A 12,850-nucleotide genomic window follows, 5' to 3' on the forward strand; every position below is an offset into this window, starting at 1 on the left:
ACGTCTGCACCTCCACATTTAATGGCCTTTAACTTGAATGGCCCCCATCGGTCTGATTGTACCAATGAGAGAACAGCTCTGGTACCACAATCCACAGCAAGCGAGTCGGTATCTCGAATTATACCTCCTGCATGTCCCAGTCAGACAGCTCTATCACCTGAAATCAAACTTATTGTTTCCTGTAGTGAGGAAATAGCAGACAAACGATCTCCAGTTGTGTGCTGCAGTGTTCCCACCTGATGGTCCCAAAGTTTTCTGAAGTTTTTTCCTGTTCCTTTCCTGTTTCTGTGAAAAATGATTTTGCTGGGTCTGCCTGGAAGCTTTTGCTCATGTTGTCCCAGCTGCAATACCAGTGGCTTCCAGGATTACATGTGTTTAAACTCCAGATAAAAGATACTTCATCATGACACCCTTGGTCATAGTTGGCTAAAAGTTTAGAAAAGGAGAAACTTCTGTACATTTGAAGAAGACTTTGGAGGTTAAAAAAAGCCACTGAAACTATCCAGATGCTGAAGAAGATGAAATTCTTGCTCATTCCTTGAGCTCCCAGTTTTTTATTTCATTATTTTGCCTTTGTCTTCACATGGCTGCAAAAAAAACCTTTACCAGTAAAAAAAAAAAAAGCATCTAACTGTTTCCATCAGCAATTAGCATGTTTTTAAGTGTATGTAGTTAATGCTTAATAATCATCATCATTTTTGCCCCCTCTCACTCCCCACCTCTGTGCTCATCTCTGCACCCAACCTTCCCTTCATGTCCAACAATAGAAAACGCACCAGTTAATTAAAGAATGGAGGGTCCATCTACTGAAGAGGTTTGTGACCCATACACTACAAGAGTGCAATTAAATCAAGTACCCGCTGGCAGGAGGAGAGACAGAGAGAATAAATATGAATACATTCCTTAAAAAATCTGTGTGCATGTATGTTTCCTTTGAGAAGTGATGTCATTATGAGCCACAGGCCTGTGTGGAACACCTTGTTTGGGTATTTTATTTTTTAAAAAGGCAGAATAATCACTGAAGATTAACGCAACATGTTGTAAGTGATTCTTAGTGAACTTGGCATCAGGACAAATCTGTGTTCAGTACCAAAACTGGTATTGGATGCTGCTTTTTGCAATATTTATGCTGTTATAATAGCTTTTTCTTGTCTTTCCTGTGGTAATTATTATGCTCCAAGTTCCATAAAGAGCTGGCATTTAAAGTCCAGGATCAACTCAAGTTTACGGCATCAGAGATCCACAAAAATACAATCATAACCAAAGCAGAATCCAAAACCATGAAGACATTATGTAGCCATCCCCTTCCTGTGAACTTAATACCACGGGGAAGAATATCCACTGTCTGTCTACTGCAATGAGATTGCAGCTCATCCAATATGCAGAAGCAGGTATGCTAGGTATGAATTTCAAACAGTCTGCAAAGAATCTCTTATTATCAAATGGTTCATAGAGCCAGACTCATGAATGCATGTGTTTAAGCTCAGAATGGCAGAGAGAGTGACGACAGCATCAACCACAGAACTGGAGCTGAGCTGTTTGTTGGAAATTAGATGAAGAATAATATGTCAATCTGACTCTAACTATGCCTGACTGATGTTGTCGACTTCTAAGCTGCAGGTTTTTCTATGAGAAATGTTTGATTGACTAATCCAAAAATACATAAACATGACGATGGGAGTAATGAAAAACTAATGTTACGTTTACATCACTAAAGCCCAACACATAATATAAACCCTTAACCAAAGTTTGCACTCATCCATTCAGCCAAAGCAGGCAAGAACCCCTCGGGGTTCATTTCAGCCTGGTTATATTTTACCACAGCATAAATCACCATAATGAGCATGCAGAGTGGGAACCAGAAGAAATGGAAAATTTGCACATGGCTTAGGCAGATGGCAGATACAAAGTAGCAGCTAGTTAGCAGAGAGCAAATGCCTTCACTCAGACTGACACAGAGCAGCACAGGCACCAACATGCAAGCAACTGAAAGAGTTCAAACTTCAAACCAACAGGCAAACTTTAGTTGGTGAAGTGATTCAGCCGTCGTCGGCGGAGCGGTCCTTTAGGTTGGGCCTGGTGTTGCAGCATGGGCAGAAAAATACCCCGATTTCTAACTTTGTGTGTGACTGATGCACAAGAGGTAATCTGAGCTTGTAAATACAACACTTCATTACACAAACCCACTTCCACAGTTTGGTCTAAAGTTAGTTGTAGCATTTGCAGTTTTCACATTAAGAGGTGGGTGGGTGAGCAGTCGTTTCTCATTTTACCTCATCATTTTCATAGATTTTTTTTTTTATTGTTGCTTGAATCAGTTGACGCTGACCTATGAATCACTCTAGCATGACACATGACACACCTAACTCAAGGGATCACCTAACTCAACGATCATTCATCGTTGTGTCCGCACATAACAGAAAACTCAGCAAAGAACCACTTAATTTCCCACTGTTAGATTTTTCCTATTTCTTTGACTGAATCTACGATAAAAGCCAAAGGTAGCAGAAAAATACATAAAATAGCATTTTTGCACTAACACGGTGATTCTCAAAGTGCTGTTGGCCTATGACTTTTATATTCTGGCATGCTGTGCAGAAAACAAATATTGACACAGGACCTCAGAGATACATCTGGCCATTCTGTTGATCCATCTACTGAAGCCTCATCAGAAATGGTCTCAGGTGAAGTGTGGCTGTCAAGAAGGCTGCTAGGGCTCCTGAAATATGTTTTGCAGTCAAACGGTGCATTTTGAGTTGCCCTAATGTTTTTTCTTAACACTTCCTGACCTCGGCCTCACCCTCACTATTTCCGTTGACTGTCATTTTTAATTACATCACAAACACATATATAATCTTCTTCTACTTTGTGGAAATCAGTTATTCTGGTTTGTGTTGCACAGCTGCTAAATGTTGACATGGTCTGAAAAGTCAGTGTTAGCTTAAAAATTTGCAGTCCCTGTTTGTTTTCCTATATTTGAGAAGAAAAGCCATAAAAACTTTCTTTCTGTTTTCTGGCTTTTAATTCACATTCATTTTTTTCCTCCCCAATAACAGAGAGAACCTGTCTGATGAGGCTTACAGGCTGACTTTTGTAATGAAATCCTGTGAGAGGGTAGTGGATTAGTGAGCTTCCAGTTGTCTCTTGACATCTGCCCACTTGATACCTCAAAATCTATGAATTCTTATTTAAAACACAAAGTGAGTGCGGTGTTTGTCTTTGACAGAGGGCAGAGGGGCACGAGTATCAGCCTACAGGTGCGTGCCTGATCAAAAAGTTCATGGCAGTGTTATGAGACAGACATATGGCAGCCTTATTAACATAGTGCTAAAGAGCTAAATCACACCCGGGACAGACTCAGACTGTCCACTGGCAGCCTCCCACATCTGACAGTGTCAGACCTTGGTGTAATTTGAGTGAAAGGGAGCTAGCTCACAATCCTCTCTCAACTTTCTGACACATCTTTGATTTCTTTTTTGCAGGTTTGAATTGAAAGATACGTTTTCCTCATTTCAGAGGTGGGACTGCGCTGCTGGGTAAAAAAAAAATTACTTTAAATATCCTCCCGGTGCCAGGTCACAGCTCACATAAAATAAAATAAAAAGTCTGAATAGGAAAATAAATGGAAAAAGAACAGTCTGACACAGTTACTGAATGAGAAATGAAGACCAGCGCAACAGAGAATGACAGAGAATGGCTAAAATCCATTGTTCATATACAGCAAGTGAATGATTGGTGTACAGTATTGTGCAAATATTAGTTTATTTTAATTTGTGCAGGTCCACTGGCTTTACTGACATTAAGCAACATTTCATAACAAAAGGGAGCTGCAATAAAGAACTTTATATGTTTAAAGGTCCAGGATGCATCCGCAGGGGAGTTAGATTTTCAAGGAAGAGCCAGAGAGTGAAAATAAGTTTCAAAAGTACTTTAATACCTTTCTGTAAACTCAGCGGTACCTGAACTACTGAAGAATTTAACAGGATTCACAAAAATGCTGCAAGCAAGCAGCCATTTATATCTACCCAACAGGTGTAATGTACCTGAGTCCTGTATGTTTCAGCTCCAGCAAACAACAACGTTGTAAAATGAATCCTTTGACTCAGACAATTTGATGATAGCTAAAATAGATCATTAGGTTTTAATGAACTTTTAAAAGCACAGTTTGCACTTCAGGGTGTTATTATTCCAGCGTTCGAATCTGTAAAATATATATGAAAGGGATCCTCATGCTGTTACTTTCATTCTGGCCTTCAGAGACACTGAATTTTTATGTTATTTTACTTTATTTATTTTTAATCAAACATTAAAAAGCAGAATTTTATTTCAAAACTTCCACATGTGTTATATAAACCCTACATATTCACACTCATAGCCAGTGCATCACTGTTTCGTGTATAAGTGCTGTACCCACAAGCTGTGATTCGGATTTTTTCTTTAATTAAGTACTTCATAGATTGACAAAATGATCCCACTTCTATTTAATTAAACAATTTAAAGATGCCAAGAAGACACTGGGGATGTTTTTACTGTTTAAAGAAAAGCTGTTGTACACAGAGCTCATACACATTCATCGCTGATGAAGGTACACACTCAGACAGGAGATAATATAAGCAAGTACCGTATGTGTTTCTGATCTTTAACACTCACGTCTGTTTGATTGCATGACACATCCACGAGATTACAGTGGATCCATGTGCATGACACCAAAAGGCTTCGTTAGAAGTCTCAGAGTTTCATTCTTCTCCACTTCATTCTGTCATAATTTCATCAGAGATCATCAGTGGAAAAAAGAAAAGATAGTCCCAGGATGATTTTCAGGCCGTCAGACATGAACAGTGTCCCTGCTTTTGATCAGCTAAAGCTGTTAGAGCCTCGCTGCAGCTGGCGAAGGCACTGACCTGCGAGTTTGTTATCATCTACAGCAAACCAGTTAAAGATCCCCAAAGCGTCTCTTTACTGGATTCAAAATACTAACCCCTCATTTTCAGTCACAGGTGTATTTAAAGCTGCCACCTTTGTCCCAATCCTCTCTCTCCTAGATTGGCGTGGGTACATGTGGAAGTGTGTGTGAGCGTTCATTATGCTTTCTAAGTTTACATGCATGTTTGCGTCTTCACTGGCGTCAGCGCTGTCACTTTCTGCACCAGCACCAGGCTCCTCCCACAGGCCGAGGCTCCTCCCCCTCCCTCTCTGTCAGTATAAAGTATGGTCTTCTCTCAATCTCATACTCAGTCACAGCCTCATCAGTGGAGCAAAGCTCACTATCTTCAAATCAGCCTCTCCTGGTTTACTTCAACAGCTGCAGGTAAGGTTTAAAATATTCTCTGCAGTTTGTTTCATTTTAAAACTTCATTTTATTTCTCTGTTTTCCTGTCACAGGAGGATGGTTACACACACTCACTAATGCTTTGAGGTGTCCTGTCCCCTCATTTTCAGTTATTTATACACTGAAAATGAGAATACTGTAGACAAGTAAAGACTGGACTGGTATTTATATAGATAGTTATCCATCTATATGTCGTTTTCTTCTTTTGCCTTTTTAGAGCACAAATGAAATGTTTATTACAGTGGATCTTTTCTTCTCTTTATTTAAGTGAGTGGTGGGTTTTAATGAAAGAAAATTATATTCATACACGAGCCAAACAGAATTATTAAAAGATTATACAATATTTATGATTAAAAGTCTTTAAAAAGTAACAGATGAGTAAAAATAGATCCATGCTGAAAGCTGAGCTGAAAGAGAATTATGTCTGAGTGTCCAAATGACCACATAAGAAATTTAATTTTGCCCCTAACTTTTATCTGGAGGAAAACTCTGTGTTTGTGTTTAAATGCTCACAGAAGCTGCTGGTTCTGTGAGCATCATTTGACCTTTGTTGTGGATAAAATTATCATTCCAAGAGTTGGAGTTAAAAGAAAGTAGGAAAGAAATTCCTCATCACATTTCATAGGAGCTATTTTTATTTTTATTTTTAATCTCTGTGTATAAACTAAGTAGTGATGGGTAAAAGTGTTATTTTCTCATTTTGTTTTCTGAGGAGAGGAGAGGAGAGCTGTCACATACATTACATTATCACATCATTACCAGCCTATTACATAATGATTGAGAGACAATGACCAGCTGCTAAAAGGAATTATATTAGCATGAGCAGAATGGCTATTTACACCACCGCTGTGTCCGTTTAAACAAATTATTCAAACCAAACGTTTCACTGGACTTATGGAGATAAAATCACACAAGAAGAAATTCTCCATTTCAGTTGGTTTAAAACTGCAGAGGAGGGCGATTTCACCTGCACGTCTGTAATGATTTGACCAGTGAACAACGACTAGAAGACGTTCTGGACTGTTAACGGTACAAAAGGATCTAGACTAAGAACAAAGACTCAGTACATAAAATAAATGAAAAATCTAAAACACTTATTTTTTTATTTGTTCTGCAAAGGTAGAAACCATGGCAAAGTTATGCTCTCCTGCATATCTATGTTCTGGTGTTTATGGGCTGTAAAAAGATCATCCTTGACTTAGTAAATATATTAACACAGAGAGACGCAGCAGAGCGCTGTAACACTGTGACAGACTGAGGCAGTGGGGTTTTTGATTTATCTGAGATTGAAAGCCTCCAAGCAGCTTTTGCTGTTGGTTTTATCTAATTATCCACTTTAACTCATTTTCCTTTGGAAATAAATTTCGGGAGTAAAACATTATTCATCAAAGATAATATGCTGCTTTGGCAGGCTTCAAGATCAAAATAAAATAAATAAATCATCAAAATGATCTTCTAACCAAATTAATAAGAAACATCTATAAATGTATTTATTATTATGTTTAATAATATTATATGTATTTACATGAGGGGTTAAAAAGGTTTCATGCCTCTGCTTTCAGTGTGAGTAAACTTCATGTATTGATTCTGTGTGACACCGACTGTCCTGTGAGCCCCGTTCAAAAAACAGCACATAGATCAACATTCGAGTATAGAGACCGCAACTCCAAACAGCACATACATATACATGTATGTGTCTGTGTGTAAACATGAAGCCGTTCTGTCACAGGCAGAGCAGGAGAGTATTTATGAAACATGAAATAATGTTTGCTGTAGTTCGAGGCAGAACCATTAAAGAGTCATCTCTTTCTCACCCGATGTGTTTAAATGACCTTAAATTGATTTATTGCTGCTTTTTGCAAAGCCAATATTGCCTGCATTGGTTTGTTTTCCCTTAGCAAGCTGAGGTGAGACAGAAAGAGAGAAGAGGGCAGATGAGAGGCAGTAAAGAGCAAATAAAGACTAACTGGAAATGTGCTATTGAGTTTGTTTAACTGTTATTCTCTCCCTGTCTCTCCATCCAGCCATGAATGTAGGCATCTGTGTTTGTGTTATCCTGGCTGCTTTGTCCAGTGGTTCCCTGAGTCTGCCTTCACAATCAATTGTAAGACACACACACACACACACACACACACACACACACACACACACACACACACACACACACACACACACACATTATGCAGAGCTAAACAGCGTGTACATTGCCAATTAAGGGAAGTGGAGTAGGACCCTGATTACAAACTTTAATGTCTAAATTGCCTCCACGTGGTACAATTGGATTCAATTTTCCACTGGAGGATAAATATTTTTTTTCATTTGAATTTTTTTGTTTTGTTTTTATTACTTTTTAAATGTGTTATTTCATAAATGTGTCATTTTCTCCACAGACAGCTGAAAGTACGGCTCTTCTCTCAGGCAGCGGATCTCTCCCTTCTCCCAGCCTGAAACGGCAGGCTCGCTCCGCTCCAGCGCCCCTCTCAGGGCATCTTATCAACTACAGCCAGCACCAAGAGGACGCAGACACTCCAGACAGCCTGAACCAGCTTCTGGCCAGACTCATCTCTAGGAAAGGTGTGATCAGACTGCCGATACAGAATAAGAGAACAAAGGATGGGAAGAGAAAATAAAATGACCGCCTTTCCCTTTTCCCTTTACTTGTCATCTCATTACATGCTCATATTTCCCTCTTCCTCACATCCATCCTTCTGCAGCTTGCGTTCATTCATGCTGTGTTTCAGTCCCACCATCTGGCATTTCCCACCTCCCTCTGGCCTCCTCTCTTCATCTTTCCACGCTTGCTACTCCCCTAACATTTCTGCCTGCGCCCTCTATCATAGTCGTCTGCCTACCTCCTGACCTCACTCTCTGCTTCCTCTGTCACCGCGCATCGGTTTTTTTCTTTCAAGTAAACGCTGTGTGACTACGAGACCTGCTGAGCTCATGGACAGAAATAGAAACACAGCGAGTCAGCATGAGTTAGATCAACAGTGCCATTTGGAAGATAGACCGTATATTATTATCATACAGTATGGGTAGTTTAAAAAAAAAAAGAAGAACAACATAAGTTTTATGAAATGCAGTGAATGTTTTCTTTTGTTTAGTTTGTTTCATCTATGTCTCCTCTAGGCTCTGCCTACCACACCAGATCCTCCCTCAGCAGCAGAGCCAGTGGTCTCCCCCCCAACCACAGGATAAAGGACAGAGATTATCTCGGCTGGATGGACTTCGGACGGCGTAGTGCAGAGGAGTACGAATACTAGTCCTGAAGGCACGGCTTTGTTTCTTCGAACGCTGAGCCCAAAACCTCCAACATCACCAGTTAAAGTTTTTATTTTAAAAAACCTGGAGCCCTTTTCACACTGCACTCTCAGCCCACCAGAGCTGACTTAGTGAGAAGTATATCTCAGCACATATCCTTCAATCTACGAACCACAAACTTCAATCCAAAACTTACGGCACATTATTGTATATCTGTGTTGCTGTTAAGACCAAAGGTAGCAATGCTTGTCCATCCCGCAGTGCTTTCTTAGTCCCTCACTCTCTCTGTGGTTTGGATGGTAATCACTAAAAATGAGTCACAAAAAAAGTTTTTTCATGGAAAAAAGGTGTTTTGATTTCTTAAAATATGGGGTCACTGTAATTTTCTAACCAGCATAGAGTTTTTAATTTGTTTGGCAGTACTTTCTTACTTAAAGTTACATGAGTAGCTCACGATCTGCTAATGCTATTAGACATTGGTTACACAGCAGATGCTTGTTACCATAAATTCATTGTTAGTTAAGTTGTTTTTGACAAATGCAATGTTAGCTTTTTGGTGTTAACAGATCAGTGAAGAAACAGTAGGTCTGGTATAACAATGGGAAATGCCACATTTCCATTTCAGTGGATATACAGAGCTTAACTAAGAAATCACAAATATTTTAGCAATGAGTCAAAACTTGTTTAAAACTAAAAAAGATTATCATTTAGTCTGCAATAAATCATGTTTATATGACTAAATTTAAGCCAGTGCTCTGAGAACTGCACTAAAAACATCATTTCGATTAATATGCTGCTGGATTAACCCATTACAGAAACATTAAAAATGATTTTGGCAATTACCAGTATTGTTAATTTAGGGCTTCTGTGACATTAAACTTACACTGGGTGGAGATCTAATTAATTTGTTTAGCACTGTAAGTCCAACAACTTCAACTGTTAAAAGGCAAAAATTACAAAAAGCTGTTAAACATAACACCCTTTAAATATATTTCCAGTGAGAAAAATCAGTGTCTTAGGATTTAGACATTCGTATTTTAAAGTACTGTTAAAATGCTTAATTTTACTGAGCGTTACTGTATGAATGTATCTGTAGACTTTTAATGTGCCCTTAAGGTGTCCTCTGCAAACTAATCTTCATAAAATTACACAATAAAAAAACAAAAACGACACAACAATAAAAAGCATGTTGTTTCATATCACACCATGCTCAACACTGAATGTGACACATCATTCAAAAATCTTTGATCGTGCTAGAAACTGGGAGAACTGGGTGAAAAGTGGCTAACATGGCAGGCTGCTGCAGTGTGCAGTGTGAAAAGGGCAAAACAGGTTTTGACAAGCACAAAGTGTTGTCTGTTTGATACCTGGGAGTCTCCCTGACTTTGCATAATGGACTTCAGTGGCAGACACAATAACATCAGGATGCTGCAGATATTAAATCTACAGATTAGAAATGTTTTCTTTTCTTTTCTTTTTTTAACGGCCTTTATTATATATAAAGGTTAACTCTCTGTATTAAATCATTTGTTTCTACAGATTCAGTGAAACTCCAAATAAAGCTTTGTTTTCCTCCAATGTCAGCAAGAAATTCAAACGCTTTCTTTTCAGTCTCATGATCTTATGGTTTCAGGGCACAGGTGGTGGGGCAGTTCTCTATATAGTGTTAGATTTGATCACTGCAGAAGAGAAAGAATGGATGTCTCTTTTTTTTACAAACCTTTGGTGCAACCCAGTGTGGGATTTCAGCAAAAGAAAGCCAAAACATTTTCATTTGTGCCCACTATAAGTAAAATAGCTTTGGGACAAAGGAGCTGGTAGCTAGAAAAGGTTATAATTTAAATCAGACTTAAGTCTCAAAGAGCTCATTTTGCCTTTAAAAGTGTTTGTGTTCGTGCCTGGGGATTAATTAAAGTGGATTATGTTAATGATCTGTTAGTCCTAATGCAATGAAGTTAGGATGAGTACTGTGAATAAAATAAAAAGCCCTAAAATAATAAAAACAAATCTCCTGGTGAAATGAACTAAATGCTGATGAGGGGCAAAATAAAAAATTATCTTCCTCACAAATATGAAAACAGAAAGACAAATTAAACTCTGGCTCTGTTTCTAATTAAATTTGTACTTGAAGTCTTTGTGTGCGAAACTGGCAAAAGTGATATAAATATACTGATAGGTGCTCTTTGATGAACACGTGGAAAGGAATTCTCTTCCGTTTATCCAATTTAAAGTCACGGGGAGGCTGGAACTGACCCCAGCTGCCATAGAGCGAGAGGAGACACCCCGAACAGGTCGCCTGTTACAGGACCAATGCAGAGAGACAGATAATCATTCATAGATTTATCAACTTACTGTGATATTAACTTACCAATATTAGTTATGATGTTATGACAATGAAAAATCCCATCATAGCTTAAAGACCTTACACTAAAATATTATCACAATAGAGTACTTCTGTCCCAGATTGCAGGCTTACTTGTGATTCATTCAAATCTACTGGAAGTTGGACCAGTGAGGCCATGAGATAAGTGAACCATTTTGAAGAAGAAGTCTCACAATTACTAAGATACACTACCTGGCTTAGCTTTGATTACAGCAGGCATTCGCTGTGGCATTGTTTCAATAAGCTTCTGCAATGTCACAAGATTTATTTCCATTCAGTGTTGGATAATTTTTTTTTTACCAACATCTTGTATTGATGATGATAGTGTTTTTTCTTTTACCTTTCAATACGGATGGTCTGTTTATGTTTTGATCAAGAGCCTTTTTTGGGCAGCTGAAGAGGAGAAGTCTATCTTATGTCCAACCTCTGGCTGTATCTTGGTCACATTACCCAGCAAAACCCAGTATGCAGGTTCATCTGTAACAGTCCTTGTGCCACAGATCAACACTGTTGCTTCTACATTAAACAGAAGAGCAGCGACATGGGTGCAGGTCTCCGGGACTCCGGCCTTACAGGTGCAGTGGGCGGCTTCAACCTTCCCTGTGATGCTCACAATGACCCATGGCTGTAATGCTGGTTCATTCAGTCTTTGAGAGGGCAGTACCTGAAACACACACAGACCCCAACCTCAGATCACAGCACTGCCCCCACAGACTTGTACAGTAGTGTTACACCCCGGCCTAGGCAACCGGGGTGCAACGTAGAAAAACAAAGATACGGAAAATAAAACCACGAAGGCCCTCCACCAAAATCCCAAAACGAAGGTGTCTCCAACGAAAATATTAACAAACCCATTCACAACTATTTACAACAGACTATTTATTTACAACAAACACACCAAACTATTTACAACACGGGGGAGATCGCGACCATGACACACTGAAACACAAGGCTTAAATACATAGAGGGAGCAATCAGGAAATGGACCACAGGAGGGAAACACAGCTGGGGCAAATTAGAACTGACGAGACAGGGAAAATGTAAACTGAACACACTAAGATAACACAGACTTTCAAAGTAAAGCAGGAAATACACAAGTCATGCAAAAACAAAACACCGACACACCGAAACGTAACAGTAGGCATGATGGGTGCATCACTTCATCTGCCTCTCTTCGTACCCTGTTGCGCCCATCACTCTGGAACAAGGTAAATCTGGACTCATCAGACCACATGACCTTCTTTCATTGCTCCACAGTCCAATCTTTATGCTCCCTAGCAAATTGAAGCCTCTTTTTTTTTCGGTTTGCCTCACTGATCAGTGTTTTTTTTTTGGGCTCCACATCTATTCAGTCCCAATCTGTTGAGTTCCTTTTGCATTGCGTGTGTGGAAATGCTCTTATTTTCACTATTAAACATAGCCCTGAGTTCTACTGTTGTTGTTGTTGTTTTTTAAAATTAGATTTCACCAAATGTTTAAGTGATATCCAATCACAATCAATTTTTTTCCGGTCACGTTTCTTCCTCGAAGACGATTGGGTACCCACAACCCTTCCACTTTTTAATAATGCGTTGGACAGTTCTTAATCCAATTTTAGTAGTTTCTGCATCTCCTTAGATGTTATCTTTTATCAATGCATGCCAATGATTTGACCCTTTCCAAACACTATCATCTTTTCCACGACCACGAGATGAGTCTTTCGACATGGTTGTTTATGAAATGAGAAGCAACTCATTGCACCAGTTGGGGTTAAACAACTTGTTGCCAGCTGAAAGACCTATGCAGTAATTATCCAATAGGAGGGCTTGTACCCATTTGCTTAGTTAAATCCAGGTGGTTACCTTTTTTTGGCCAGGCAGTGTAATTACATTACTAAT

General features: G+C 39.1%; 1 protein-coding gene across 1 annotated transcript; it reads left to right on the top strand.

The window, feature by feature from the left end:
- The first annotated feature begins 5,250 nt into the window (after positions 1-5,250).
- Positions 5,251-10,173, top strand: ccka (cholecystokinin a). Its single transcript, XM_026185978.1, has 4 exons — positions 5,251-5,308; positions 7,354-7,433; positions 7,720-7,903; positions 8,459-10,173. Exons 2-4 carry the CDS (start codon positions 7,356-7,358, stop codon positions 8,590-8,592), a joined length of 396 nt encoding a protein of 131 aa, XP_026041763.1. The 5' UTR covers positions 5,251-5,308; positions 7,354-7,355; the 3' UTR covers positions 8,593-10,173.
- Positions 10,174-12,850: the final 2,677 nt, after the last annotated feature.

Source organism: Astatotilapia calliptera, chromosome 11 (genome assembly GCF_900246225.1).
Source record: "Astatotilapia calliptera chromosome 11, fAstCal1.2, whole genome shotgun sequence".
Taxonomy (NCBI): Eukaryota; Metazoa; Chordata; class Actinopteri; order Cichliformes; family Cichlidae; genus Astatotilapia; species Astatotilapia calliptera.

What these genes read in the sequence shown, in the direction of transcription:
- ccka (XM_026185978.1), top strand. Translation starts at nt 7,356, where the DNA reads ATGAATGTAGGCATCTGTGTTTGTGTTATCCTGGCTGCTTTGTCCAGT. An exon ending in GTCTGCCTTCACAATCAATT is followed by an intron (nt 7,434 to 7,719) that starts GTAAGACACACA and finishes TTTTCTCCACAG; the next exon opens with ACAGCTGAAAGTACGGCTCT. An exon ending in CAGACTCATCTCTAGGAAAG is followed by an intron (nt 7,904 to 8,458) that starts GTGTGATCAGAC and finishes TGTCTCCTCTAG; the next exon opens with GCTCTGCCTACCACACCAGA.